The 25,612-nt window shown below is 47.7% G+C and overlaps 1 protein-coding gene across 1 annotated transcript; it reads left to right on the forward strand.

Moving 5' to 3' along the window:
• The first annotated feature begins 20,261 nt into the window (after positions 1 to 20,261).
• SLITRK3 (SLIT and NTRK like family member 3) lies at positions 20,262 to 25,308 on the forward strand. Its single transcript, XM_035133186.2, has 2 exons — positions 20,262 to 20,352; positions 22,324 to 25,308. Exon 2 carries the CDS (start codon positions 22,344 to 22,346, stop codon positions 25,269 to 25,271), a length of 2,928 nt encoding a protein of 975 aa, XP_034989077.2. The 5' UTR covers positions 20,262 to 20,352; positions 22,324 to 22,343; the 3' UTR covers positions 25,272 to 25,308.
• The last annotated feature ends 304 nt before the right edge of the window (positions 25,309 to 25,612 follow it).

Below are 25,612 nucleotides of genomic sequence, written 5' to 3' on the forward strand. Positions count from 1 at the left end.
GGTTGGTGAGGGCCAAGGATGGCAACAAGCAGGCCAGTGAAAAAGCTACTTTCTCTGTATTTTAAACACTTATATGGGCCTATGAACTTAGCATGCATGCCCATGACACAGTTTCCTTTTCTTCCAAAAATCACAGGGGCAATAAAAAAAGGGAAGAGATCATATGGTGGTAACATTTCTATTGAAATTGTGGCATTTTAAAATACAGTGGAACCTCGGTTTATGAACACCTCGGTTTACGAATTTTCGGTTTATGAACGCCGCGGACCCATCTGGAACGGATTAATTCACTTTCCATTACTTTCAATGGGAAAGTTTGCTTCAGTTTATGAACGCTTCAGTTTATGAACAGACTTCCGGAACCAATTGTGTTCATAAACCGAGGTACCACTGTAGAGTAACCACAGTAAAAAAAAAAAAAAACCTAAAATACACTGTGTTACAGTTTTGGAAATCTCCTATATCAGTACTTCAAGGTTGACTAAGTCTTGTTCCCTCCACCCCACCCTCCAAAACTTGTTGTATCCACTCATTTGCATAAGCTGTTGTTTTTTATGCCCAAGAAGCTTTGCTGCCTGAGACAGAATAGCAAATGGAGGTCCCTCTCCCCCAAAACAAGGTGTTTTGTACACAAAGATACTTACTTTGCCAAAGCTTTATTAGGCATTACGAATATAGGCCATCATAAAACATCCATATATAAATCTTTAAAATATATACAAAAACAGCCATGTAAAATATGTAATAATGAGGATTTTCATTGGAGTTTCTTCCCTCTGAATAGTGCCATTCACCACTCTAAGAGATACTATTGAGAAACTCAGCCATCCTTGCAGTTACCCTACTTCCGAGTTAACGTCAGACAGATAGAATTTGATACTTCCATTGTGCAATGATGCTAGACTACCCCCCAAAATGGGATAGCCCGTGTTTGCATAGCTATCTTCATACACAAAGATGTCTGAGTTGTTTTGGCATCTAAGAAAGAAAATCGCACAAGTGCCTCCCTCTGGAAGTAAATAATACTAGTATGGTAGGGCTTCCGGTCTGTCACGGCGGAGAGAAGGACGCAGGGACCTCGCGCGCCGATGTCCCTGGCTTCGCGGAGGGGGGGGAGGTCCGCAGAGCGAGCGGATTCCCCGTAAAAACACCGGGTAGAGAGTACCGGTGACTCACGAGCCCAGCGGTTGCTCCGTTTTTTGCGGATCCCCCGCTGCCCGAGAGCTCAATAGAGCGATCGAGAGCCGGCGGGGTGGAACCGCGGGAGCCATTTTGGGCTATATCTTACCTCCGAGAAGTGAAGCTCCGAGTCCTGACCCGGCAAGCGGCAGATTCTTCCGAACAAATTTAAACGTCCAAAAAGTAAGTGGAACTGCGATTACGGACTTCAAATTCGTTAATTGGAAAAATAGGAGAGACTCTAAAGAAACGGAAGTCGGTCTCTTCCTAATGGAAAATTGGGAGGCACTTTAAATAATCTTAAGCTGAATGACAAAAGGCATCTGGAATTGTGGACCCGAGAGAAAGAAAGACTTTTTTGAATCCTCTCAACTCCCGAGTCCGGCACCCCTTGAGGTACAGCATTATTAAGGGGGAGAGCGCTTTGACAGCTGTCAAAAGCTGTCAAGCTGTCAAAAGATCGGGTGGATTTATTGCACTGTTAAAATCAGTAAAAATTGACTGAAAATGTGGTAGAACTATTTAATATTGGAATCAAGAATGGAGTTGTGATTGAGCTAAAAGACAAAGGAAAAGAACAGCCAAAATGGAGTCGACCGTCTGAGAAAGGAATTTTCCAGCACCTCTTTGTCCTCCACCTCCTGTTTGTCTGCGGTCAGGAGAAATATGAAAACAAAGTACTCTCGAGCCTTCCAGGAGGCTGTGCTAAACTATCTACAAATATGGGAGGATATCTACAAGGAACGGCAGCATCACAATTTACCAGCAGATGAGGATGAAGTCCAAGTCCAGGATTTAGAGAAAAATTTGATTTTCGAGACTGTGGAGACTGAATCTGGATGTCAAGAGAAACAATTAGATGAAAATCTTAAAGAGGACTTGGACTTTAAAAAATATGTTTGGGATGAAGCAAAGCATGGACCTCAAAAGGAAGAAAATCAAACAGAGCAAGAAAATGAGAAGCAAAGGAATTTGAGGATTGATGGACTTAAAGATCCTGGAGGGGTTGAAATGTGGGGTGATGTTAGGGAGGAATGGGAAAGACGGGGCAGGGGGAGATAAGGGCCTGGAGATGGATATGGGAAAGAATGGGTGTGGGGTGAATAATCTAGTTAAAAGATTATGTTTTTAGTTTCTGAGAGACGGTTTCTGAAATTTTGGCCTGTTAACGGAAATGCTGATCCAAATGGGGGGAAAGACTTAGGGAGAAGAGATGGAGTGTAAATATGAATGGAAAAAGTTGTGCTTTCTGGAGGGAATTATAAGAACGGCTTAGGAAAGAATCTAAGTTAATGTAAATTTTTGTAAGTTAAGTTAGGTTTAGGTAGAAAGCTGCCTACTCTCCTTTCCTTACTCTGGGATACTCAGTGGCAGGGGGTGCTCAGAGGGGTGAGGAGGGGATATAATGGAACCTTGGAAATGCTGTACCCCACGGGTCCCTCTTGTGGCAGGAGGGGGTCTGTGGGAGGGCAGCATGGAAAAGGAGGAGAGTTGAGTCAATATTATAAGAAAATGATTTTAAACTGAAATAGAAAACCCGCCATAAATTTTAGATTTTGTTTAAGGAAAACCAGGAGGAAGACTATCGAGGAAGTCACAAGTATTAGGTTAAGGTAATAAGAATTGGGGAGTTAAGATTCTCCCCTACCATGTCTGTTTTTGTCAATGTATACTTATGAAAGAGCTGGGGGAAGCCAACCCTCAGAGCTCTTCCACTCTTGTCCTTTCAGTGGCAGGGGGGGGAGGAGGGTGGAGGAGGGAGGGGGGAGGCTAAACCCAACTTACAATGGACCCCCTTTGGTTCTCAAAGCACACGGGTTTCACTGGTGGCAGAGGTGAACCAGTGGGTGGAGGGAAAACGAAGGGACAGTGCTATATTGTATGTTTGTATGTTTGTGTAGTTTGTTTAGTTTTGTTTGTAAAACTAATAAAAATTATTTTTTTTAAAAAAATAATACTAGTATGGTAATAATGAATTAAGCAACAACAATTTGCTACCCTATCAGGTCACCCAAAATAAGCTCCCCCCCTCTGCCTAATGGTAGGGCCCTTCCTCCTGGTAGCCCCACAGGGGCCAGGTAGCTGTTCCTTGCTTTGCTTGAATGCCCCCACTTTTTCTCCATAGGTCCAAATGTTGTCCACTTAATTTTGCGTGTGTTGAACTGGTGGCAATGAAGCCATCTTTGCTGCTTTCTGAACAGGGTCTGTTTCAGCTGGAACACAGTGAGTCAGATTCTGAGAGAATGTTACTCGTGGGAGCATTTTGGATAAATTTAAAACCTGCTCCATGTGATAAATGAGCTAATGGAAGAAAGAGAGGGGGGGGACACACACCCAACCAACAGATTTATGTTTGTAACAGATATTTTTCCTCAGGAATGAGAGACCATATGTAGAACAATGGAAGTGGGTCTCCTTGAAGCAAACGGGCACAGATGTATCCAAATAAGTAATGATAGGGCTGGTATTGCAGTGAAAATTTCAATCCATAAACACACCATGACAGACGAGGGACTCAGGGTCAAATTAATCCTTATGGCAAGTATAACATAAGACCAGACATAAGATACTGGTCACTGTGTTTGCCGCTGGCAAGTCAGAAATCGTTTTTTGAAGCAGGCAAATGTCAATACTGTTGCCATCTGAGAAGCCAGTTCAAACATTCCTTGAGTCAGCTGTTCAGAAATAACTGATTCATGTGAGTAGACTCATTGCATGAGCAGTGTCATGACAGAGAAGGCATTATCGGAACGGAACAGCAGCTTCTTCCATGAAAATCAACACTGAGTTCCTAACACACCCTTCTCACAGAAGAATTAGCTCCTTTGAGAGTTGCATTCTTTGTCTGCATTTACTGACTGACCCAAATAACACACCCTCAAAATGCTTTCTAAAGCCCTATCATAGAATCATAGAATCATAGAGTTGGAAGAGACCACAAGGGCCATCCAGTCCAACAACATCAAAGCATTCTTGACATATGTCTGTCAAGCCTCTGCTTAAAGACCTCCAAAGAAGGAGACTCCACCACACTCCTTGGTAGCAAATTCCACTGCCGAACAGCTCTTACTGTCAGGAAGCTCTTCCTAATGTTTAGGTGGAATCTTCTTTCTTGTAGTTTGAATCCATTGCTCCGTGTCCGCTTCTCTGGAGCAGCAGAAAACAATCTTTCTCCCTCCTCCATATGACATCCTTTTATATATTTGAACATGGCTATCATATCACCCCTTAACCTTCTCTTCTCCAGGCTAAACATACCCAGCTCCCTAAGCCGTTCCTCATAAGGCATCGTTTCCAGGCCTTTGACCATTTTGGTTGCCCTCTTCTGGACACGTTCCAGCTCGTCAGTATCCTTCTTGAACTGCGGTGCCCAGAACTGGAAACAGTACTCCAGGTGAGGTCTGACCAGAGCAGAATACAGAGGTACTATTACTTCCCTAGATCTAGATGCTATACTCCTATTGATGCAGCCCAGAATTGCATTGGCTTTTTTAGCTGCTGCATCACACTGCTGACTCATGTCAAGTTTGTGGTCTACCAAGACTCCTAGATCCTTTTCTGTGTGTGTGTGGTTCTCGCATTGAGGAAAACTCAACTAGAGTTCCCATCTGGACAACTTCTGGCGGCCACATCTGGGCAGAGCCAGAGGCAAAAAGTGGGCAAAGCAATGAATGTCAATTTTGTAAAGAAAACTAGTTTCCACACGCACTCACACACACCTCTCTATCCTCTGTCCAAGCAACCAAGAGGTATTACCAGAGTTCAAGAACACATTTCAGTCTGGGGAAAAGCAGTGTGCAAAACTGGGCTGGTGAAGCGTGTGGCATGAGAGGTGTGGCTAAGGAACGCCTGGGACCTGAGTACAGTCCAAGGGGCCAGATAGAGGGACTGTTTTTCTTTATATATTTCCCAAACAGGCAAATCAGTATCTGTATAAGCAATTGTTTAGAACACTGGTTCCCAATTGGTGGTCCACAGACCCCAGGGAGTCTGTGTAACCCACCCAGTGGGTCCATGGCACCATTTACATAACAAAACCAGCAAAACCAAAGTTTGGTTTACCTTAGCACAGTATGGGAGTAAAAAAAGACTACGGAGAAGCAAAGCAGCTATGAGCTTTTCTCTGCGATGCCAGACTTTCATGCATTCCCAGTAAGATGTAGCGTGACTGCGGTGATTTAGTAATTTTAAAGGATGAACATAATTTTTTTGCAAATTTATTCAGGGAGGGAAGGGTCTTAAAAAGACATTTTGGGGTATAAGGAATTCAAATCTGCTATTATTATTTTAGTGACTGAACAACAATTAGGTTGGTAAGTCTACGTTTGATTAAAAAGCACATAAAGTGCTCTTAGAAAACCAAAGAATTTTAATTTACCTTCTGAATATGTCAGATCATTCTTAAAGTACTTGACAATCCTTTTAACATGATTTCTATGCAATTTTACATTTTTTTACTTACCAAGCAAAACTAAATTTTATTAATTTAACCAATATATATTTTGAATTCCCAAGTCACGTTACAACTTTTTTTAGCACCCCTCATTTTTGGAATTTGAAAGTTTCAGCATTCAACATGCCCTATATGCAGTATGGAGTGGGGGAAGCCTGGTTGTCTGAATGCATCATGAGAACACAAGACAGAATGCAAAAGACCTGGTGAAGGGATAGTGACTCATCACATGCTCAGTTCTGTGCTACATCGTGCCATGTTGCATCATTGTTTTCTCTGAGCACTCTTGATTCTGACCAGGAGTGGAAGGAACTGGAGGAGGAGGAAAGAGGAAGGAAGGAAGGAAGGAAAGAAGGAAGGAAGGAAGGAAGGAAGGAAGGAAGGAAGGAAGGAAGGAAGGAAGGAAGGAAGGAAGGATATTACGGAGCCCAAGCCCTTTTGGTGAAGCCCCATCCCTTCAGTTTCCCAAGCAGGAGAGCCTGAGGATCCAGAGAGGAAGGAGGATCCAGTGCTGTCTCCCAGGGATCTGGAATCAAAAGATTCAATCCGCTAGACAGAGCACCCACCTGCAGGCCAGGAATTCCCACTGCGACAGAGGTTCTTGCAAATAACTGGAAATTCTCCGCCTCTGCTTAAAAGTTGGGTGGGTAAGCATGGAAAATTGTTGGGACAACATCACAGCTCCTGAGCAGTCTTGGAACTCTACCAATCTCACACCCTTGAACATTGGTCCTTAGTCCTGGGCCAGACTTCTTTGTTTTGTAAGACCTTCAGGACTAGATTTTGCTCTTTGCTTGCCACTGAGCTTGTACCATTAGATTGCTATAATACACCCCCCTCTCCTTTTTTTATTTTTTATTTTACTTTGAGTAAAAATGGCATATCTCAGTGGTTTGGATCAGGAAACAAGATACATTGCTTCTTGGCTGACCCACAGTGTCAAGGCAACCATCACAGACAGTGACATTGCACTGGGGCCAGCCAAAATGCTCTAGGCCTCACCGACATTGGGCTTTCTATTGAGAATCAGATTGACATTTACAGAATCTCTGATCTTTGCATATGTGACAACTCACAATGGACATCACTGATGGACACAATATTGGTTATCCTATATCTGCAGTCCAAGATGCTTTGTTAATCTAGGATTGTTCTAGGCTATGTGCTGTCTCTTGCTTAAGGCTCCTTCTCTCAAACCGGAAGCAGGAGACCCAGCCGTGCGGATTCATCCTGATGTGCCAGCACTGCAGCTTGAAGGATCAGGCCATGAGAGAATGACCTGGACAAAAAAAGAAATGCCTCCAGGATAATGTCTAGGTGAGCATTTGTGGAGCATTAAGAGATGATCACCTGTCAGGCAAAGGGATTGACCCAGATCGGGTGAAGAGTGTGGAAGAGAATTTTAATGAATTCCTGCGGCGTTAAGACTATGCGGAGCAGAAAAAGAGCTTTGAGTTATGCATGGTGGCACAATAAAGCACACTGCAGGGAAGTCCAGCGCAAGGCCTCAGTGAGGTGAAGCTTGATGAAAACATAGAGGAAAATGAGGATAAAGCTGGCAGAAACAGCCCCTCTTCAGAACGGCGACGTTCAAAGCAATGGTTTCACATGTGATGCTAAGAGCACAATTTTCAAGCAATGTGTAAATTTGCCAACTCCATTCCCTGTGGGTACATAAGGAACTAGGCCAGTTCACACCTTACTGCTGGACCAGAGCTGCTATTGAAAAGCTGCTTCTGTTTGGCCGGGAGGTACCCTGGATCAGTATTCTTCAACCTTGATGACCTCCCCAGATGATGTTGACCTACATCTCCCAAGGCAGGAAAACATAGGAAGAGAGGGAGCGTGACCTGGAATTTTATAGGCGTGCACTGTGCATTTTCTTATTAACAGTTCAAGAGACTTCTATGCTGCTCTGGATGGTTATCCTGTAGCTCCATCCTTTTCCAGAGTTGATGGCAGGTGGTAGGGTGGATCCCAGCCTGATATTTCTGGGTGCTGGATTAATGATCTACTATAAGCTCACACTCTGACCCTTGTATGCAATACTCCTGTGCAATGGAATGTGTCATTCCTGCTCTCTCTTCAGTAGCAACATATGCATTAAACTCAAGTGACAAGAAGCTGTGTTATACCGGTATGAACTTGGACCAATACGTTTTACCTTGGGAAGTCCCTGTAGGCAATTGATTGGAGACCTGCAGCTTGCCAGATCTTGTTGCACTCAGGAGTAGATGTTGTGATAGAGCACTTATGCTCACCTGACCTTCTAACAGCTGAGCTACTGCTGCTTATTGGGAAGGGGAGAGAGGGGGGGGCAGCAGGCAGGTCAATGTGGTGCAAACACTCCAGCAGGGGCATCAGATTGGCTCTGCCAGTCCATTTGCACTGTGCCAGCCTCCCCACCACCTCACCCTTCCCCTTCTTCATCCCAGTAGGCAGTAGTGACTCAGTTGTTGGGAGGAGAGTGCTACCCCCACCACTGCACCGTCTGCTACTGGTTGGACTGCAGTTACCATTGGCCATGTTGCCTGGGGCAGATGGGAGTTGGAGTCCAACTATAACTTGAAGGACGGAGGTTCCCCTCCCCTCCTGCAAACAGTTTTTCACACAAAGACTTGAAGCTGGCTTATGCTAGAGCTGTTTGGGTGTTACTAGAGGATAAAGGATGGGGCAGCAGTATTGCACCCACTGGCTCTGCCATCGTTTTGCCCATCCAGCTCAACATGGGCACCAAGGCTCTGTCTGCATGTTTGCATGTAGACCCTGCAATGCAGAAAGGCATTGAGCCAGTGAGCACATCCCATTTTTCTCCTGATTCACCCAGTTCAGTCTGCACTGGGGCAATGTGATCTGCAGAGTCCATGTAACCAAAGAGATCTGTAGTGGCTGTCCATAGGCAGGGCTCTTTCCTGTCTTTGTTGCCTAAAGTCCTTTCCCTTGAGATTCATCCTGGAACCTTGGTTCTAGCTGCATAGGGTTGCCATACATCCGGGAATTCCCAGACACATCCTCTTTTGGCATCCTACATGCCCATCTTGGGGGGGGGGGATTTTAAAGCAAATGTCCTGGATTTTGGTGTGCGGGTAGCTCTGGTTCGGACTCTGGCTCTGGTGTGGGCAACCTGGGCTCTGGCGATGGTAACGGCAGCCCAGACTCTAGCATGGGTGAACCCAGGCTCTGGGTGAACCAGGCTCATGGGCGCGGGCGATCCGGACTCTGCCTGTGGTGTGGGCAGCGAGCTATTAGGCAATTGCCCTAAATTGTGTCCAGATTTTGACCTCTTGAAATATGGCAACCCTAGTAGCACCAGCTATGTTCTACAACTGAGCTATGGGGACAGAAGGTGACTGACTTCCATTGTCGGGATAGGGACAGAATTACCTTCCAGATCTGATTGGCCGTTTACCCAGATTCTTTTTATGCTGTGGTTGCTTTCTGTGCTTTGTGAACCAAAGAGCTGGCAGTATGGGTACGGATGGACTTTGGGGTCCCTTGCCAATCCTTGTGATCCTCACAAACCATGGCTAATACCGTCTTTGAAACCATTGCTTCCCTAAAGTAAAAAAGAGAAATAGATCGAAAGACACACTACCCTGGTTTTAAATATATTTATCTAATAAAGTAGCAATAATGAAGATGGTGATGATGAGTGGTATATTCTATAGAAAATATGAATGGCTCAGTGGACTGGTAATTAGATTTGAAGCCTTTCACCTCTTACCCAGTAGTTTGAAGCTAGCTCAGGTCACTAGTGACTCCAAGGCATTATCACATGATTAATGCCCTATGAAAACCACTGGAGGTTTTCATCTTCTGTCCCCATTTAACTTCCATAGAGCTTTGCCATCATGTGGTACTGCCTCTAAATTATGCCTTTAACTGACAATCTGCTTCCCTCTGCACAGTGAACTTTCTTCCACCCTGCTCTCTAAGCATATATTCAACTGCCTGCGAACCTCAGAAGTGGGCCTCACTCATTCATTTGGCAAAACCTTATCTTATTCTTTTGATTATTCAAACTACACATTTCTGCAATATAACGCTTGAGAACTCTGCTATTCTGATTGTTTTGCTGCCACATGCATTATTCGAAAGTTGGGATGTCAATGTTATCTCAACGTTTGCATTGGTAATCCCGTATGCTGGATATATGCTGTAAACAACCCAGACAAATGGGTGGGGTATAAATAATAAAATTATTGTTATCATCATCATCACCACCACCACCATCATTATCATTACTGTTAGATTAGAAGCTAAGAAGTGCCCTGTTGGGTCAGAACCTGAATAGCGGTTACACAGAGATACAGGATGGCTCAGCACCCCAAAATTCCCCCAAAAGCCAACTTGTGACAAGATTTTCATTTGAACAATGGGTTGTAGGGATTGCTTTCAGAGGAACAAAGCCTCAGATTGAGGATGCAGTCACTTTTTCAAACAGCTGAATGAAAATCTGGAATAAACCCGAAATCTGCTAACCACCTTGGAAATGATGCTTTCCACACTGCGTAAGGTAATTTGTGTGAGCTCCATACCTGTTGGGTCAACAGAGCGCTCAAGGCCCCAGGGAGCAAGTTGCCTCTGGCAGCTCCCCCAAATTCTTTGTACTTCGCCAAATGAATCAGCTTCACGATTCTCTCATCTTTCACCCTCCCACTTGGAACTGCCACATGCTCCCCTGCTCGGATGAATCTCATCTCGCCACTGAACGGAACCCACTCTGTTCTCTCCACACAGAACGTGCCTGCGAAGCTACACACTCATGCTTGTGCTGTGGATATTATTAGAAATGCAAATAGACCTTGAAATGCTGCACTGGGTGTATGGAGCTTGCCTCTTCCCAAACAGAGACTCTTCTGGTTCTTTCTGAGCTCACCTTTCGACACAATGAAATGATCTGACAACACAGTTGTACCTCACTATGTTTTCTCTTCGCTTTTGATGAGATATGGTGCTAGAATGGGTAAGAGGGTCTGCCCTGGAATCATTTTTGAATGCAAAGATCTCTTCTCTAACATCTGCAGTAATACGACGATGACTACGGAGTGTCTGGCCACATGCAGAGTACCAGTTCCTCTCTAATAAAGAACTACAAGCCACCTCTAGATATCTGGTGTCAGAGAACAGGGCATCTAGGTCAGAGGCCTACTGTGTTTTTGCAAATTAGAGAGTCAGGACCAAATTAGTTGAGTTGGTGAATGGGTGGTGGCCTCTGTGGCTGTATCAAGTTTTGCACTCCTATCTCTTAAACACCTAGAAGAACTTGCCTCATGTAATGCCATCATGATAGTCCACCATTTCCCAATGGTGTAGAGCATTTTTCTTCAGCCTGGGGTCCCCAGACATTGGTGGAATACAACTCCCATCATTCCTTGCTACTGGCTAAGCTGGCCATAGCTGCCAAGTTATCCCTTTTTTTAAAGGGATTTTCCCTTATGCTGAATAGGCTTCCTCGCGAGAAAAGGGAAACCTTGGCAGCTATGAAGCTGGCTGGTGATGAGGGGATTCTAAATCAACAATATCTAGGAGGCCCAAGGTTAAAGAAGTCATAAAGAAGGAGAAAATCAAGACAGAGAAATATCATGGAGGAGAATAGGGCTGTTAATTTCTACTAGACAAACTGGATGCATGAAAACTCAGCATGAGAGGTAGTATACCTTTGAATATCAATTGCTGGAAAGCACAAAAAGGAAAGTACTATTGTATTCATGGTCTGCTTGTAGTCTTTCCATAGGCATCTGCCAGGCCACCATGGGAGACAAATTGCTGGACTAGACTGGCCTTTGACCTAGTTCAACAGAACTTTTCTTATATTCTTTAATTTTCCTTCTAGACAAGCTATGGGGACCTGCGATAAATATTTTTGAGAAACATGGGTTTGTCTGAATTCTCAGTCACAGTTGACTCCTGGTTGGCTGTTGTGATATATGGGGTGCTAGAATACACTAGTGGCCAAAATTGTGGAAACCTTTTGGGGAAAAGTGTATTTCCGAGGTTTGATGGCTCATAACACCTGATGCACTCTCTAAACACTCATGCTCATTAGCTACATTCAAATGAAGGAAAGCTATTGCATTTTATAGAATACAGATAATTGAACAAACTTTGTTGCATTACATTCTTCATTAAATTATCTTTCCATTGATATATAATTTTTATGGTATCACTATAACAAAAATTGGTGTTGTGAGCCATCAAACCTCAGAAATACATTTCCCCCAAAAAGTTTCCACAATTTTGGCCACTAGTGTAGTTGACTCTTCTTAAGTCTTTGTGATTCATGGTTGAATGACATAAACCAGCACTGATTCATCTAAACATTGGCCCTGTAGAAGCCATGAGAATGCTGGTTTGGGAGAGACAGGTGGACCCAAGGATGAGGCTGGTAGAGAAAGCCATTATAATTAAATACCTTTAAAAGGAGGTTTAGACAACTTCATGGAAGAAGGATCTATCAATGGCTATCAGTCATTAACAACCAAGTTCATTGGCAATATACCACTCAGCACCAGTTGTAGGGGATTAAAAGTAGGAGAAGCCTATTGCTTCCATGCTCCATGCATGGGCTTCCTGGAGACCTCAGGTTGGCTGGTGGGAAGAAGGATGCTAAACTCAATAAACCTTTGATCTGATCCAGCAGCATGGCTAGAGTGCTGGACTAGGACCTAAAGATCACAGTTACAATCTATACCCAGCCATGAAGCTCACCAGGTGACCTTGGTCAGTTACTGCCTCTCAGCCTCATGCACCTCACAAGTAGGGGGTTAAATGAGAACCATGGACACCACACCTTGAGAACCTTGGAGAAAAAGGTGGGGCATAAATGCAAATAAATAAGAAACTTTAAGAAGGGGGGAATGCACCTTGCAAACTACATCGTATTGCCACTGGGAGGCCTACCTGCCTTAATAGCGACAGCACCGGTGAGGCGGTGTTCTGCCGGCAGATCTTTGGGTGCTTGCAAATGCCCCGATCTTGTCACTCACTAGATCCATCCCTGGCATAGTTCTTTCCTCCCTTCAGCTGCTTTATCTTCTCCACTGTTTGGTGGTGAGCTCCCCACTCCTCTCGCCCAGCGATCTTCCCCAAAGAAGTGTCAGGGGAGTACCTGTTAGGAAAGGCAAGGAGTTGCTTTTACAGAGCAGATTGAATGGAGCATTAAACGACTGCATTAAGGAGGACTGCAGTGAGGCTAATGGTGGCCTCCGGTGGAAATGCAATGCTCTAATAATGCTCTCAGAAAAGGGGCACTTCCCAGGCCAGATCCCTTATCTGGTTCATGCAAAAGGGTGCCCAAAGGTGCTCCTTTTAGAAGGCTGGGCAGGGTCACCTGAACACCATAATTAAGAGGGGAGGTTGCCAAAAGGTGGTTACTATTTCCAGCTGCAACGCAGGGAGATCTGCTGATAATTATGGCTCCCTGCTAATCTAATTTTTACCATGTCAGTATTCTCTTATTTCCTGGAAAGCCAAGGCATTTATTCAGATTCATAACCTGCCCTCTCTCTGCTGAGGCTCGTGGCAACCGATAGCAATATAAAAATAGTGGTCATAAAGCAATCAATAGTTTTTAAACATCAGCAGCAGATAGATGGATGAGGAGGCTGGAAAGGCAGCACAGCATAGATTAGTTTTAAAAAGAAGCAGTGGCAGTCATGAGTCTATGTTAGCAGCACCATCATCAATAATAATAAATATATATTTCAAGGTCAGTAGGACCCTAAAGGGCATACATGCTAGAGTGTGTGTTTTGTTTCCTAATATCTCAAAAAGCAAAAAAAAAAAAAAACCCACACCATTTTATTTCATGTAGTTAAGGCTCAATTGTTTCATCATGAATATTTTTGATGTGATTATATAAGGAACAAGATACTCTCAGAGGGATGGGGTGAGGGTTAGTAATGCAGTACACCAGGGGAAGATTCAGTTCTGTGTTTACCTCTGCCAGGGATTTCCTTGTTGCGAGTGTGGCATGTAGGTTCAAGGAATAGACAGCAGCCCTATATGTTTGGGACAGTCAGCTGATGGTCTCAGAATCTACCTGGCTCCCAAACTTCTTGCTGGGCTCTGAGCATAGTCCCTCAATGCAAACACCTCCACCCTTGCTGTGCATCTGAGCTGGTTTCTTCCAAACCACACATGTCCTTCTCTACACCATCCCTCAGGATGAGCCACAAGACATTCGCTCAGAGATCTCCCCTCACGACCTCAGGTGATAATGAAGGCAAATGGCAATCAGCAGCTCAGTGTGCAACAGTGGTTAGAGCAGGCATCCCCAAACTGCGGCCCTCCAGATGTTTTGTCCTACAACTCCCATGACCCCTAGCTAACAGGACCAGTGGTCGGGGAAGATGGGAATTGTAGTCCAAAACATCTGGAGGGCCAAAGTTTGGGGATGCCTGGGTTAGAGTGTCAGATCAGGGGTCCAGTTCCCAATTGACCGTGAAGCTCACTAAGTGACCTTGGGCCAATCGCTCTCTCAGCCTCGCAGGGATGTTGTGAGGATAAAACAGGGAGGGCAGTGTTTACTACCTGGAGCTCCTTACAGGTAAGGTAGGATATAAATGTCATAATAAATTGATATATATATATATATATATATATATATATATATATATATATATATATGAGAGAGAGAGAGAGAGAGAGAGAGAGAGAGAGAGAGAGAGAGAGAGAGAGAGAGAGAGATTTAAAATGCAATGTGTATAGAAACTCTTCTCTTACACAAGAGAGTTTGCTTGCTTATTTATTTCCACATTCCTCCAAGGAGCTCAATATAGCATACATGATTCTTTCATCATCACCCACCTTATCCTGGACAGCTCAGTTGGTTAGAGCGTGGTGCTGATAATGCCAGGGTCGCAGGTTCAATCCCTGTATGGGACAACTGCATATTCCTGCATTGCAGGGGGTTGGATTAGATGATCCTTAGGATCCCTCCTAACTCTACAATTCTATCTATCTATCTATCTATCTATCTATCTATCTATCTATCTATCTATCTATCTAATCTCTCAATAAAGTTGCAAGGGAGGCCAAGCTGAGCAACAGCAACTTGTTGAAGGTCAATCCATTGAGCTTCAGGGCTGAGTAGGGATTTGAACCCAAATCTCCACAATCCTAGCCCACAACAATGACCACTGCACTACAAACAGCCCATGCTGTTCTAAGCTAGTGAATATGAACAATAACTTCAGACCTAGCTCAATTAAAAAGATGGCCCCTGTTCAAAACAAAACAACAATCATGTTACTATCCAGGACCAAATATCTACCCTGCGCTAAGCATTCTGGAATAACAACCTCTGTGTTACGGTAGCTTCACACTGTGGCATTTCGTGATTGCAATGCATAACAAATGAAAATTCCATTGCCTCCAAAGGAATATGATTTAAAGGGTGGGGGGAAACACACTGTTCTGGTGCTTCCAGAGATAAACCTGTTTGTGTTTTTGTTTGTTTGTTTGTTTGTTTGTTTGTTTCAGGTATTAGGTATCAGGTGTGCTGGTTCAGCAGAACAGGGATCAGAACTGGTGGCATAGTTGCAAAAGAGGACCACGCGCGCGCGCACACACACACACACACACACACAACAATCATTTCCAGCTTCACCTCAGTACTATCTCAGCAAGCTGATATCTGGACACTGCCCAAGGTAGAGTACAGCCCAAAAATGTGGATACTGTTCAGCCAAGAACTGAATGCACATGAACTTGAACTTGGATCAAGGTGAAAGATTCTGTTGAGCATTATGTTATTGTTACTATTATCACCACCCCACCATTGATTTCGATTCATCACTCAAGCTTCATCATGAATTCCCAAGATAGGTTGCAACAATTCTAAAGTAAAAATAGTTAAATTGCAGTCGAGAGAATGGGGTGGGCTCTAAAATAATGGGGGAAGCCAAGAATTCATTCTATGCTTTTGAACAGAGGAATCAGATCCAGGTTCATTCTGGCAACAAGGATGGGCTGCACCTCAGATGGAGAGCACATGTCTTGCATGCAGAAGGTCCCAGGTTCAATCCCTGGCATCTTCAAGTCTGGCTGGGAAAGGGCCCTGTATCAAACCCTGAGGAGCTGCACACTGTAATTTAGATGGACTGATGAGGCATCTCCTGATGTTCGCTAAGGATGTCCTCCAACATCAGGAGAAAAAGAAGAAATATTTCAAGTAGAGACATTCCAGGGGCTATGAAAGCCTGTGCAATAGGGGATCTCTAGTTCATAGGTGAGGAACCTAGGACTTTCAAAATTTTGTTGGACTCCCAACTCTCACTAGCCCTGGGCCACCCTCAGGGATGATTGGCGCTGGAGTCCGTCAACATCCAGAGGACCTCCAGTTTCCCTCAAGTTGGGGTGGGTGGCAAGGAAATCCAAGTTGCTAAACATCCTGGAGGAAGAAGTCACATCTCTCTGCCTTAAGCTACCTCACTGGGTTTCCCCCCAAATTGGGCCCTACAGGAGATCCCAGGTTCAATCTCTGGTTTATCTCAGCAGGGTGGAGGAGAGGAAAGCTTTGCTTGAAAAGTGGAGAGCTGCTGGTGGTCAACGTAGACATCAGAGAGCAAGAGCAGAGTAAGTTGGTGCAAGGCACACCCTATGCAACACAGATAAATGAAGGTTCCCATTTTCTCGTCGTCACCAGGGTGTGCATTTTTCATTCCTGATCATCCTCAAGTGGCACTTGTGGTGTGCTTTTGGACGCCTGAGCTTCACCCTCCCATTCCTGGAAGCCCTCTCCGTCCTCCCATTCCCAGACCACCATAGCCCTGAAGCTGTTTTACCTGAAAAACAGCCCATCTCCCCAACTCTGATTCCTGAGGAACTCTGACTTCTCCATACAACTGAACTGCAGCAGATCTCCAAAAACTGCGGACATCCTTTGGGTTCCCCACCCCGCCCCGGTCCCCTCTCCAAAACCAGCTTTTTTAAAGAGATGCGCTCTCTCCCTCTCCCCTTCCTTCTTCAAGCCATGTTGTTTTCTGCCTGAGGCTGGGATGAGGAGCTGACCTGCTCTATCCTGTGCGACTCGCACAAGAGATCCACCCACTAGTACCATCTCTCTCTCCCTCTCTCTCGCTCCCTCTCTCTCTACATCAGACAAGAAGAGAAGGATACAGGCGAGCAAAGCAAGGAGCTGAAGGCTAATGTCCCACCTCCAGAGGACTCCGGGCAGAGTTTCCCCTCCTCGCCGACAGATGAGAGAGGTGGAGGAAGCCAGGCGCCCAGATGCGTGATCCAGAGATCCTGTACCCGGGATCCGGCTCGCCCAACCCTCCTTTCCCGCATCTCGGAGGGAGCCACGCGATTGCTCTGGGAATCTTAAGGTGGCGGCGGCGGCAGCAGCAGCAGCAGCAGCGCCCTGCTGGAGAGAGGCGGTGCGCTTTCGCCTCGGAGGCGCCATGCCCGGCTTGGGCGCCGCGCACCCGGCGCTCTTTCCGCTGATGCGCCTTCGCTTTTCCTGGCTCTCTTCGTGCTCGCCGTCGATCCCCGACGCTTCTCTCCTCCTGGGCAAAACTTGGGTGGGGGAGAGAAAACCGCCTCGAAGAAAAAGGATTACACCGGCGAAGCAGACAGCCGCGTTGGGCTGGGGAGGGGCGCGTGAGGGTGTCTCCGTGCGCGCTCGAGGGCGCGCGCGCGCCTAGGTGCGCGCCTCGCCGCTGAAATGCAGGCGGCGGGTCGGCGAGGCTGACATGGACCCGGGGCACGCTCCGCGGCCCGAGATGGGGGTCAGCGAGCCGCAGCCGCTCCGGAAAGGAGAGGAAGAAGCCCGGCAAGAGTTCCTCCTCCGTCGGCCCGCAAAGCCACGCCGCCCGGGGAGACCTGGGGAGCTCCGCCTCACAGCCAGCCCGGCGCCCGGATCTCCTTAGGTATTCGCTGTCCTTCCTGGGTTTTTGCGCCTTCGCCTCTTGATCTGGCGGAGGGATGAGGCGCGATTGCGGGGTTTGGCCACTGTGTGTGTGAGAGAGAGAGGGGGGGGGGAGAGAGAGAGATGCGACGTTTTTGTTGCCATTGTTGCTCGCTTGCATTTGCAAATGCATTTGCACCCCCCCCCCAAAAAAAAGGATCTGGAAGGAAGACCCTTAAAATAATAATCAAGCCAATGTTCTTCCGATGTATACATTGTCATCATCAGCCTCTTTTCCGTTATTATTTTAGTGTCTTCCTTTCATCTCCGCTCCCACCCCCCAAAACTCCATAAACATTTCACGGATCCTTAACCCCCTCCCCCATACACACATGCGTTTTAAAACGCAGGATTCTCGTGCTTTGTAATGATAATAGCAGCTATGCAGCTTTGTAATCGACAGCGGTCGCCACTTCTACGTTGCAACGGGACTTGGTTCTGAAAAGGAGCAGCGCTGGCGAGGAGAGCGATTTGAAGGTGGCGGTGGGGAGCAGAGATTTGGCTGCTCCCTTGTTGGGTCCTAAGAGAACCTGCGTTGGGGCAAAGAGGCACGGAAAGGGGTGTGTGCGCGGTTGCTGTCCCATCGGATTTCCAGCTTGTCAGCTCTCCACTCTTTGTAGCAGAGTCTCCGAAGAGATGATGGTCTGCAAAGGTGGCGGGGACAGAGGCATCAGAATTCCTCCCAGGCGCAAGCGGAGCCTCTTCTGTCTCCGAGGGATGTCTCTAGCTGCCACCTGCCAGCCCCACCTCCCCTCCTTTCCTCAAGGGGGAGATCAGGAGGCGGCCACCCAAACCCAACTCTTGGGGGGGGGGGAATCCTGCCCTGCCTCTCCCTGCCCTAAGCGAAGTAGATTCGCAAAAGGGATTATTAAAAAATAAATCTGGAGGTATTCCGTTCGCAAGTACCTGGCTTCTGACAAGCGAGGAGCGTGTGGGAGAGAATGAAAAAGCAATAGGATGATGGGCCCAACCAACGCACCACCTTCAAGGGAAGTTGGGCAAATGGGTGCCAACTTAATCTAGGGGAAACTGACTAAGCAGGGGAGCTTATTGTATTAGGGAATCTTTCCTGCACTCTTTGTTCTCTATGTTCCCTCCAGCTCCAGATATGCTCCTTTTGGTTGCCTTCTTGCTTTCTACAGAAAGAGAGAGCTGTTCAATTTACCTTTGGATATTGGCGGCGGCGGCCTCCCCTCCTTTGGATCTAGGCAGAAATCGAGGCATAGGTTCTCCTTTTCTGGGGTCAGACAGCAAGTCCAAGCCAACACAATTGGGGGGGGGGGAATGAAAAGGATGAAAGGAGGCGAGGCAGGTAAAATAAGGAGAGGGAGGCAGCAAGGGAGCGGTTAAATCCTCCTCCTCCTCCTCCGCCGCCCCTTCCCTTTGGAAGGCAAAGATGCAAAATGGTCCATTGTCACCCAAGTGGCTTCAACACTTGGCTAGGAGCTTTGGAAAAGGAGGAAGGAGGGGGAGAAATATCCGGGAAGAAATAAGAGTCTGTTGGATGTTGTGGGGTGGACTGAAGCCTTTTCAGCTGCGGGGGGGGGGGGGGGGTGGAGTAGAGAGAAAAGCGGGGAGGACGAGGAAAGCAAGAAGGAAGAGAGGGGAAGGTCTCTCCTCCAAGTTCCCTCGGCGCTGCCCTTTCCTTTACCTCTGCTGGGACAGGTTTAGGTTTTGATGGAGAACTGCAGGCGAGGGCGGGAGAGAGAGCGAGAGAGAGCGCGAGCGAGCTCAACTGAGCCTACTACTTTGGAAGCAAGCGGAGAGAGGAGAGTTCTTGGCTATGTGGAGAGGGGCGGGTATCTCCTCTCCCCTTAATGGCTGCAGCTCTCAAGGATTTGCTGGAATATGCACACTTGGTGGCCCAGGGGACATTCCCCTATTATGATCCTTTTTTTTCATCCCAGGCTTCCCCCCCCCTTCCAGAGGGGGGGCAGACGTAGGAGACCACCACCCAGCCACCACCGGGATTGTTCCTCTCCTCCTGGCTGCTGCTTCTTTCTCCATCATCTCGGGTTCCCCCGCTCCTGATCCCCCAAATAACTCCTCCTCCTCCTCCTCCTCCTCCTGGCGGGGAATGGGGGTGGGTGGGGGTGGAAAGCAAGCCCAGTACAGTCAGGGCTTCCCAGACGTGCCCCCCCCCACCTGGTGCCAAGTGCGTCCTCCTACATTTGTTCCCCTTTTCTTCAAGCTCAGATTCATGACGTGGTAGTGGGGGAAGCCTGATCCAGGGGCAACAATGTGCGCTCTCTCTCTCTCTCTCTCTCTCTCTCTCTCCTCTCTCTCTCTCTCTCTCTCTCTCTCTCACACACACACACACACACACAAAAGGGAAGAAGGAGTGGAAGAAGGAGCGAAAGGATGAGAAGCCCCAGCTTGAACCTCCTGCCATAGATCTTCCCTCCCTCCTCTCTCAAAGATGAGCTGGTGGTACCCAGAGAAGGCAGCGGCGGCGTCGGCAGCGGGAGCGGCAGATCTAGGAGGCTGCAGCAGCCCCCTTTGCCTCCCTCCTCCATTGACTGTGCCAAGCAGCATCTCTGCATCCTAAGGAACCTCATTGCATTCCTAGCACGTCTCATCTTTGCTTGCTCCCCCCCCCCTTTCCTTTTGCTTCAGCCCTCAGCAGGAGTATAGAACCAGAACAGAGAGAAAGAGAGAAACCAGCAATCCTTATTTTATTTTATTTTTTTGAAAATTCCGTACGTAGATATCTATTTTTCCAAGTGGGTTTGGCTATTTTTTCCCCCTCTCTCTCCTTTCCCGGCTCTCTCCAAATGTGCTAAAAAAATTTATCTCCTCCGGACCGGTAAGTACAAGCTCTTTCTGGATCTCTCGATCTCTCTTTCTCTCTCCCTCCCCCCTTTTCTGCTGGGATAGAGCATCTCTTTCTACCCCCTTTTTTAACGCAGAAGAGGAAAAGAACTTAAGTAGCTTATCTCTCTGTCCGTCCATCTCTATTTATTTATTTATTTATCCATCTTTCTACTGATTTATCTATCTCTTTGAAACAGCCAGACAAAGAGCAAAAATAAGATCTCTCCCCTTCCTCTTTCCTCATTCAGATCGTGCCTGGTAATTTTCCTTCCAACGGGTCCCCCAGTTCCCTTCATTTGCAAATAGATTCTCTGCCTCGATTTATTTCATTTTTCTGTAATGAAATGCTCTTATTCCACCCCCCCCCCCCCTGCGCCTCCCATTTCTTTCCCTAACTAGGTCCTTTTTGCTATTAAGGGCTTTCTTTTTCATAACGGGGAGGGAGGAATTCCCTTCGCCTGCATGGGTGTGTTGGGGTGGGGGGTGGAGTGGAGAGTGCACGATAATCCATATCTGTAAAGCTCCTTTGCTGTGAAGAGAACAGAAATAAATACCAGGATTCTGGCAATCCCGTTTGAAATGGGCAGCAGCAGCAGTAGCAGCAGCAGCAAGTAGGGGCTGTGAAGCCATCCTTGTCAGGAGTCAGAGTCTTTAACAGTGATTTATTCTTCTGTGTTGGAATGATCTGGGCAAAAGGAGTCAAGGAGAAAAAGAGATGCCCTCCCTCTGCTGCCCCAAGCAGAGGAGGCTGTAGGTCACGGGGGTCCAGTTGTCCCCTTCAAGAGGAATCTTTTGTGAGCTTTTGCTGTAAAGCAAGGGTTATTTCTCCTGTGCTTAGTGTAAAGGTATTCCCCCCCTCTTACTTTTCCTTCCCCCCTCTCCCTTCTCCTCTTTTGTCCTGTTGGATCATCCCTGGATGGTTCTACAGGCACGAAACACTCACATCCAGAGGGAGCCCCCCATCCCTATTGCCTCCTTTCATTCCACCATCTCTTTCGGTCTGTAGCCCTGCAACTGCCGTTTTCCCCCTTGGGTATGTGGATGGCAAAGGCATGTGCCTTCCGAAGATTAATCATCTCTAAATGATTTAATCAGCTGAAATGACTAATATGGAGTGTGCATTTATCTGATACTATACCAGTTGCGTTAATCCATTTTGTGTGCTCAGGAGAGAAGGGTCTCTCTCTCTCTCTCTCTCTCTCTCTCTCTCTCTCTCTCTCTCTCTCTCTCTCTCTCTCTCTCTCTCTCCACCCCCCCCCCCCGGTCTTGAAACAAGCATTGCTACTAACCCTTGTATACTGATAAAATCCCAGTTACGGATATTCCCATAGGGATCGGGGCTCTGGGAACTTGTTTGTCCCCATTTCCTTAAATAACGGCTGTATCATAGCATTAGCTGGGCATTCTCCCACTGAAATAATAATAATAAACTTCCAAGTTAAGCCTATGTGTGTTCATGACGATGGAATGTATAGACTGCATGGTGTGTGTGTGTACCAGATAAAAATCTCTCCCTGCACCTCATCTCTCCTTACTCTTGTGATTGATGCAGGTGTCGAGGTAAGCCTGAGATGATCTCCCATATGCTTCCTCCTAAACACTCCTTGTCTTTGTGTTGGCGGGGGGGGGGGGGGAGAGAGATGTTTCACAACATAGGCCCTATAGGTTCATTTGCTGTTTTTCATGAGGGTGTCATTCACCAAGTAGCCTGGAAGAGGGGTGGGCAGGATGGGGAAACAAAAAGGCCGTTGCATGATGAGATGTTTCAGTATCACTTAAGTCAAAACCAGGGGAGGTTCTAAAGAGCAATGCTAGAGTTTGCTTTTCTTTTCTTTTTTGTAATGAACTTCCAAGTAACCTCACGAAGCGCCGTTAGATGCTCTAGACGCATGGTTCAATATAAAAATAGCCAGATAAAATGCTGATCGGCCGTAATCCATTTGTGTTTTCATTTCTGTTTCAGTTTTGTAATCCGTCGCAACCATGAAGTCTCCGACAGCCGACCCTCCCCGTAAGAGAAGGATGTTGTGGATTATTCTTCTAAGCACAATTGCTGTAGCATGGACTACCCCCATCCCCTTGATAGAGGACTCAGAGGAGATTGAGGAGTCTTGCTTCGATCCTTGTTACTGTGAAGTCAAAGAAAGCCTTTTTCACATACACTGCGACAACAAGGGATTTATAAATATTAGCCAGATAACGGAGTCCTGGTCGAGACCTTTCAAACTTTACCTGCAGAGGAATTCCATGAGGAGATTATATACTAACAGTTTTCTCCACCTGAACAACGCTGTTTCAATCAACCTGGGGAACAACGCACTCCAAGACATTCAGACGGGAGCCTTTAACGGCCTCAGAATCCTGAAGAGGTTGTACTTGCATGAGAACAAATTGGACATCTTCAGAAACGACACTTTCCTGGGCTTGGAGAGTCTGGAATATCTGCAGGCAGATTACAATGTCATTAAGCGGATCGAGAGCGGGGCATTTCGAAACCTGAGCAAGCTCCGGGTCCTGATCTTGAACGACAACCTTATCCCCATCCTCCCCACCAATTTGTTTAAGTCGGTGTCCTTAACTCACTTGGACTTGCGTGGAAACAGGTTGAAAGTGCTCTCCTACCGAGGGATGCTGGATCACATTGGCAGGAGCCTGATGGAGATCCAGCTGGAGGAGAACCCTTGGAACTGTACCTGTGATATTGTCCAGCTGAAGAGCTGGCTGGAGCGCATCCCCTACACTGCCCTTGTGGGAGACATAACCTGTGAGACCCCTTTCCACTTCCACGGGAAGGACCTGAGGGAAATTAAGAGAAACAAACTCTGCCCGATGCTGTCTGACTCGGAGCTGGTCAGCATCGGTGCCCCTCAGTTGCCCTCGAGCAAGGAGAACGCGTGGCCTACGAAGCCTTCTTCCATGCTGTCCTCTTTCCATTTCACTGCTTCCTCTGTCGAATACAAAACTTCCATTAAGCAGCCCAGGCCCACCAAACAGCCCAGGGCACACAAGCCACCCCCTACGCCTCGAGGCCTATACCCTGCGCCCAACCAGCCCCCAATAGCTGGTTACCAGACGAGGCCACCCATCCCCATCATCTGCCCTACTGGCTGCTCATGCAGTTTGCACATCAATGACTTGGGCCTGACGGTCAACTGCAAGGAAAGAGGGTTCCACAATATTTCCGAGCTCCTGCCCAGGCCCGTCAACGCCAAGAAGCTGGTCCTGAGTGGCAATTTGATACAGAAAATTTACCGTTCCGATTTCTGGAATTTTTCTTCCCTGGATCTCCTGCATTTGGGGAACAACCGGATCTCCTATGTTCAGGACGGGGCCTTCGTCAACCTGCCCAACCTGAAGAGCCTGTACCTGAATGGCAATGACATTGAGAAGCTGACCCCAGGCATGTTCAGGGGTCTGCAGAGTCTGCACTATCTGTATTTTGAGTACAACCAGATCAGGGAGATCCAGCCCGCTGCCTTCAGTCTCATGCCCAACCTGAAGCTGCTCTTCCTCAACGACAACCTCCTGAGGAACCTGCCTACAGATGCCTTTGCAGGCACCTCTCTGACCAGGCTCAACCTGAGGAACAACAAATTCCTGTACTTGCCGGTGGCCGGCGTGCTGGAGCACCTCAACGCCATTGTGCAGATTGACCTGAAGCTCAACCCGTGGGATTGCACGTGTGACCTGGTGCCTCTCAAGCAGTGGATCGAGGCCATCAGCTCCGTCATCATGGTGGGGGATGTCCTTTGCGCCAGCCCAGACAACCTTACCCACAGAGACATCCGCTCTGTGGAGCTGGAGGTGCTCTGCCCCGAGATGTTGCATGCTGCTGCTGCCTCGCCGGCCCCTCCAGCGTGGGGCCACCCCATCCCCACCAGCCCGTCGCCCTATGAGCTCCCCCCGGCTGGGGGAGGCCCGGTGCCCCTCTCCGTGCTCATCCTCAGCCTCCTTGTACTGTTCTTCTCGGCAGTCTTCATTGCTGCGGGCCTTTTCGCTTTTGTCCTGCGCAGGCGCCACAAGAAGCTACCCTTCCGGAACAAGCAGCGGCAGGAGACCCTCGACTTGACGGGCATCCAGATGCAGTGCCACCACCTCTTCGAGGAGGGAGGCGGCGGCGGCGGCAGCGGGGGAATCAGCGCCTCCCCGGAAAAGGCACCCCCGGTGGGGCACGTCTACGACTACATCCCGCACCCAGTGACCCAGATGTGCAACAACCCCATCTACAAGCCCCGCGAGGAGGACGAAGTGGTGGCGGGGGAGCCCGGGCAACCTGGGGACATGCTTTTGGGAGGAGGAGGTGGTGGTGGTAGTGGTGGTGGTGGAGGAGGAGGAGGAGGAGTTGGCTGTGCAGGGGAACAGTTTGCCGACCCCACAAAGGACGGTGGGAGCAGCAGCTGCTACAGGACCTTGCTGGAGAAGGAGAAGGAGTGGAGCCTGGCTGTGTCCAGTTCGCAGCTCAACACCATAGTGACTGCCAACCATCACCCCCACCCGCACCCGCCCGGCGGGGGGATTGGAGGGGGGCTGCCTCTCCTGGGGGAGCTAGCGCTGGTGCCGCCTGTCTTCCACCACGAAAAGAACGGTGGGGTGGTGCTCTTCCCCCCTAGTGGTGCCCTTCTAGACAGCAGGGACAGGCCGCCCTTGGCGCCCCCGTGCGCGGTGGGTTTTGTGGACTGCCTCTACGGCACGGTGCCCAAATTAAAGGAACTGCACGTGCACCCCCCTGGCATGCAATATCCAGACCTGCAGCAGGACGCCAGGCTGAAAGAGACCCTCCTCTTCTCGGCTGGTAAGGGCTTCCCAGACCACCACCAAACCCCCCAAAGCGAATACCTCGAGTTAAGGGCCAAACTCCAAACCAAGCCGGATTACCTCGAAGTCCTGGAGAAGACCACTTATAGGTTTTGAAACAAAACAAAACAAAACAGTCTAGCTTTTACAGCCAAATCCCAGACCCGCCCCACAGCCCCACGCCCCCCCCCCCGAGTCCCCACTCCTCGGCTCCCCGCCCTTCCTGCCCCCCAAACCACCGCATGCTGATACTAGAGGATACTGCTCTGTGCTTTTCCCCTGCCAGGTGATGGTTTGGAGGAAAGGCCCTTCTCAGATGATCATGAATCGATAAAGTGCCTTTTGCAGACTTTTGCCAGCAGATGTTAATCAATCATTATTTTTTTATACTGGAAAAAAATGGAGACTTTGACTGTGCCATGTTGTCTAAGGTATACGAATATTATTATAATTAGTAT

Source organism: Zootoca vivipara, chromosome 5 (genome assembly GCF_963506605.1).
Source record: "Zootoca vivipara chromosome 5, rZooViv1.1, whole genome shotgun sequence".
Taxonomy (NCBI): Eukaryota; Metazoa; Chordata; class Lepidosauria; order Squamata; family Lacertidae; genus Zootoca; species Zootoca vivipara.

What these genes read in the sequence shown, in the direction of transcription:
- SLITRK3 (XM_035133186.2), top strand. Translation starts at nt 22,344, where the DNA reads ATGAAGTCTCCGACAGCCGACCCTCCCCGTAAGAGAAGGATGTTGTGG.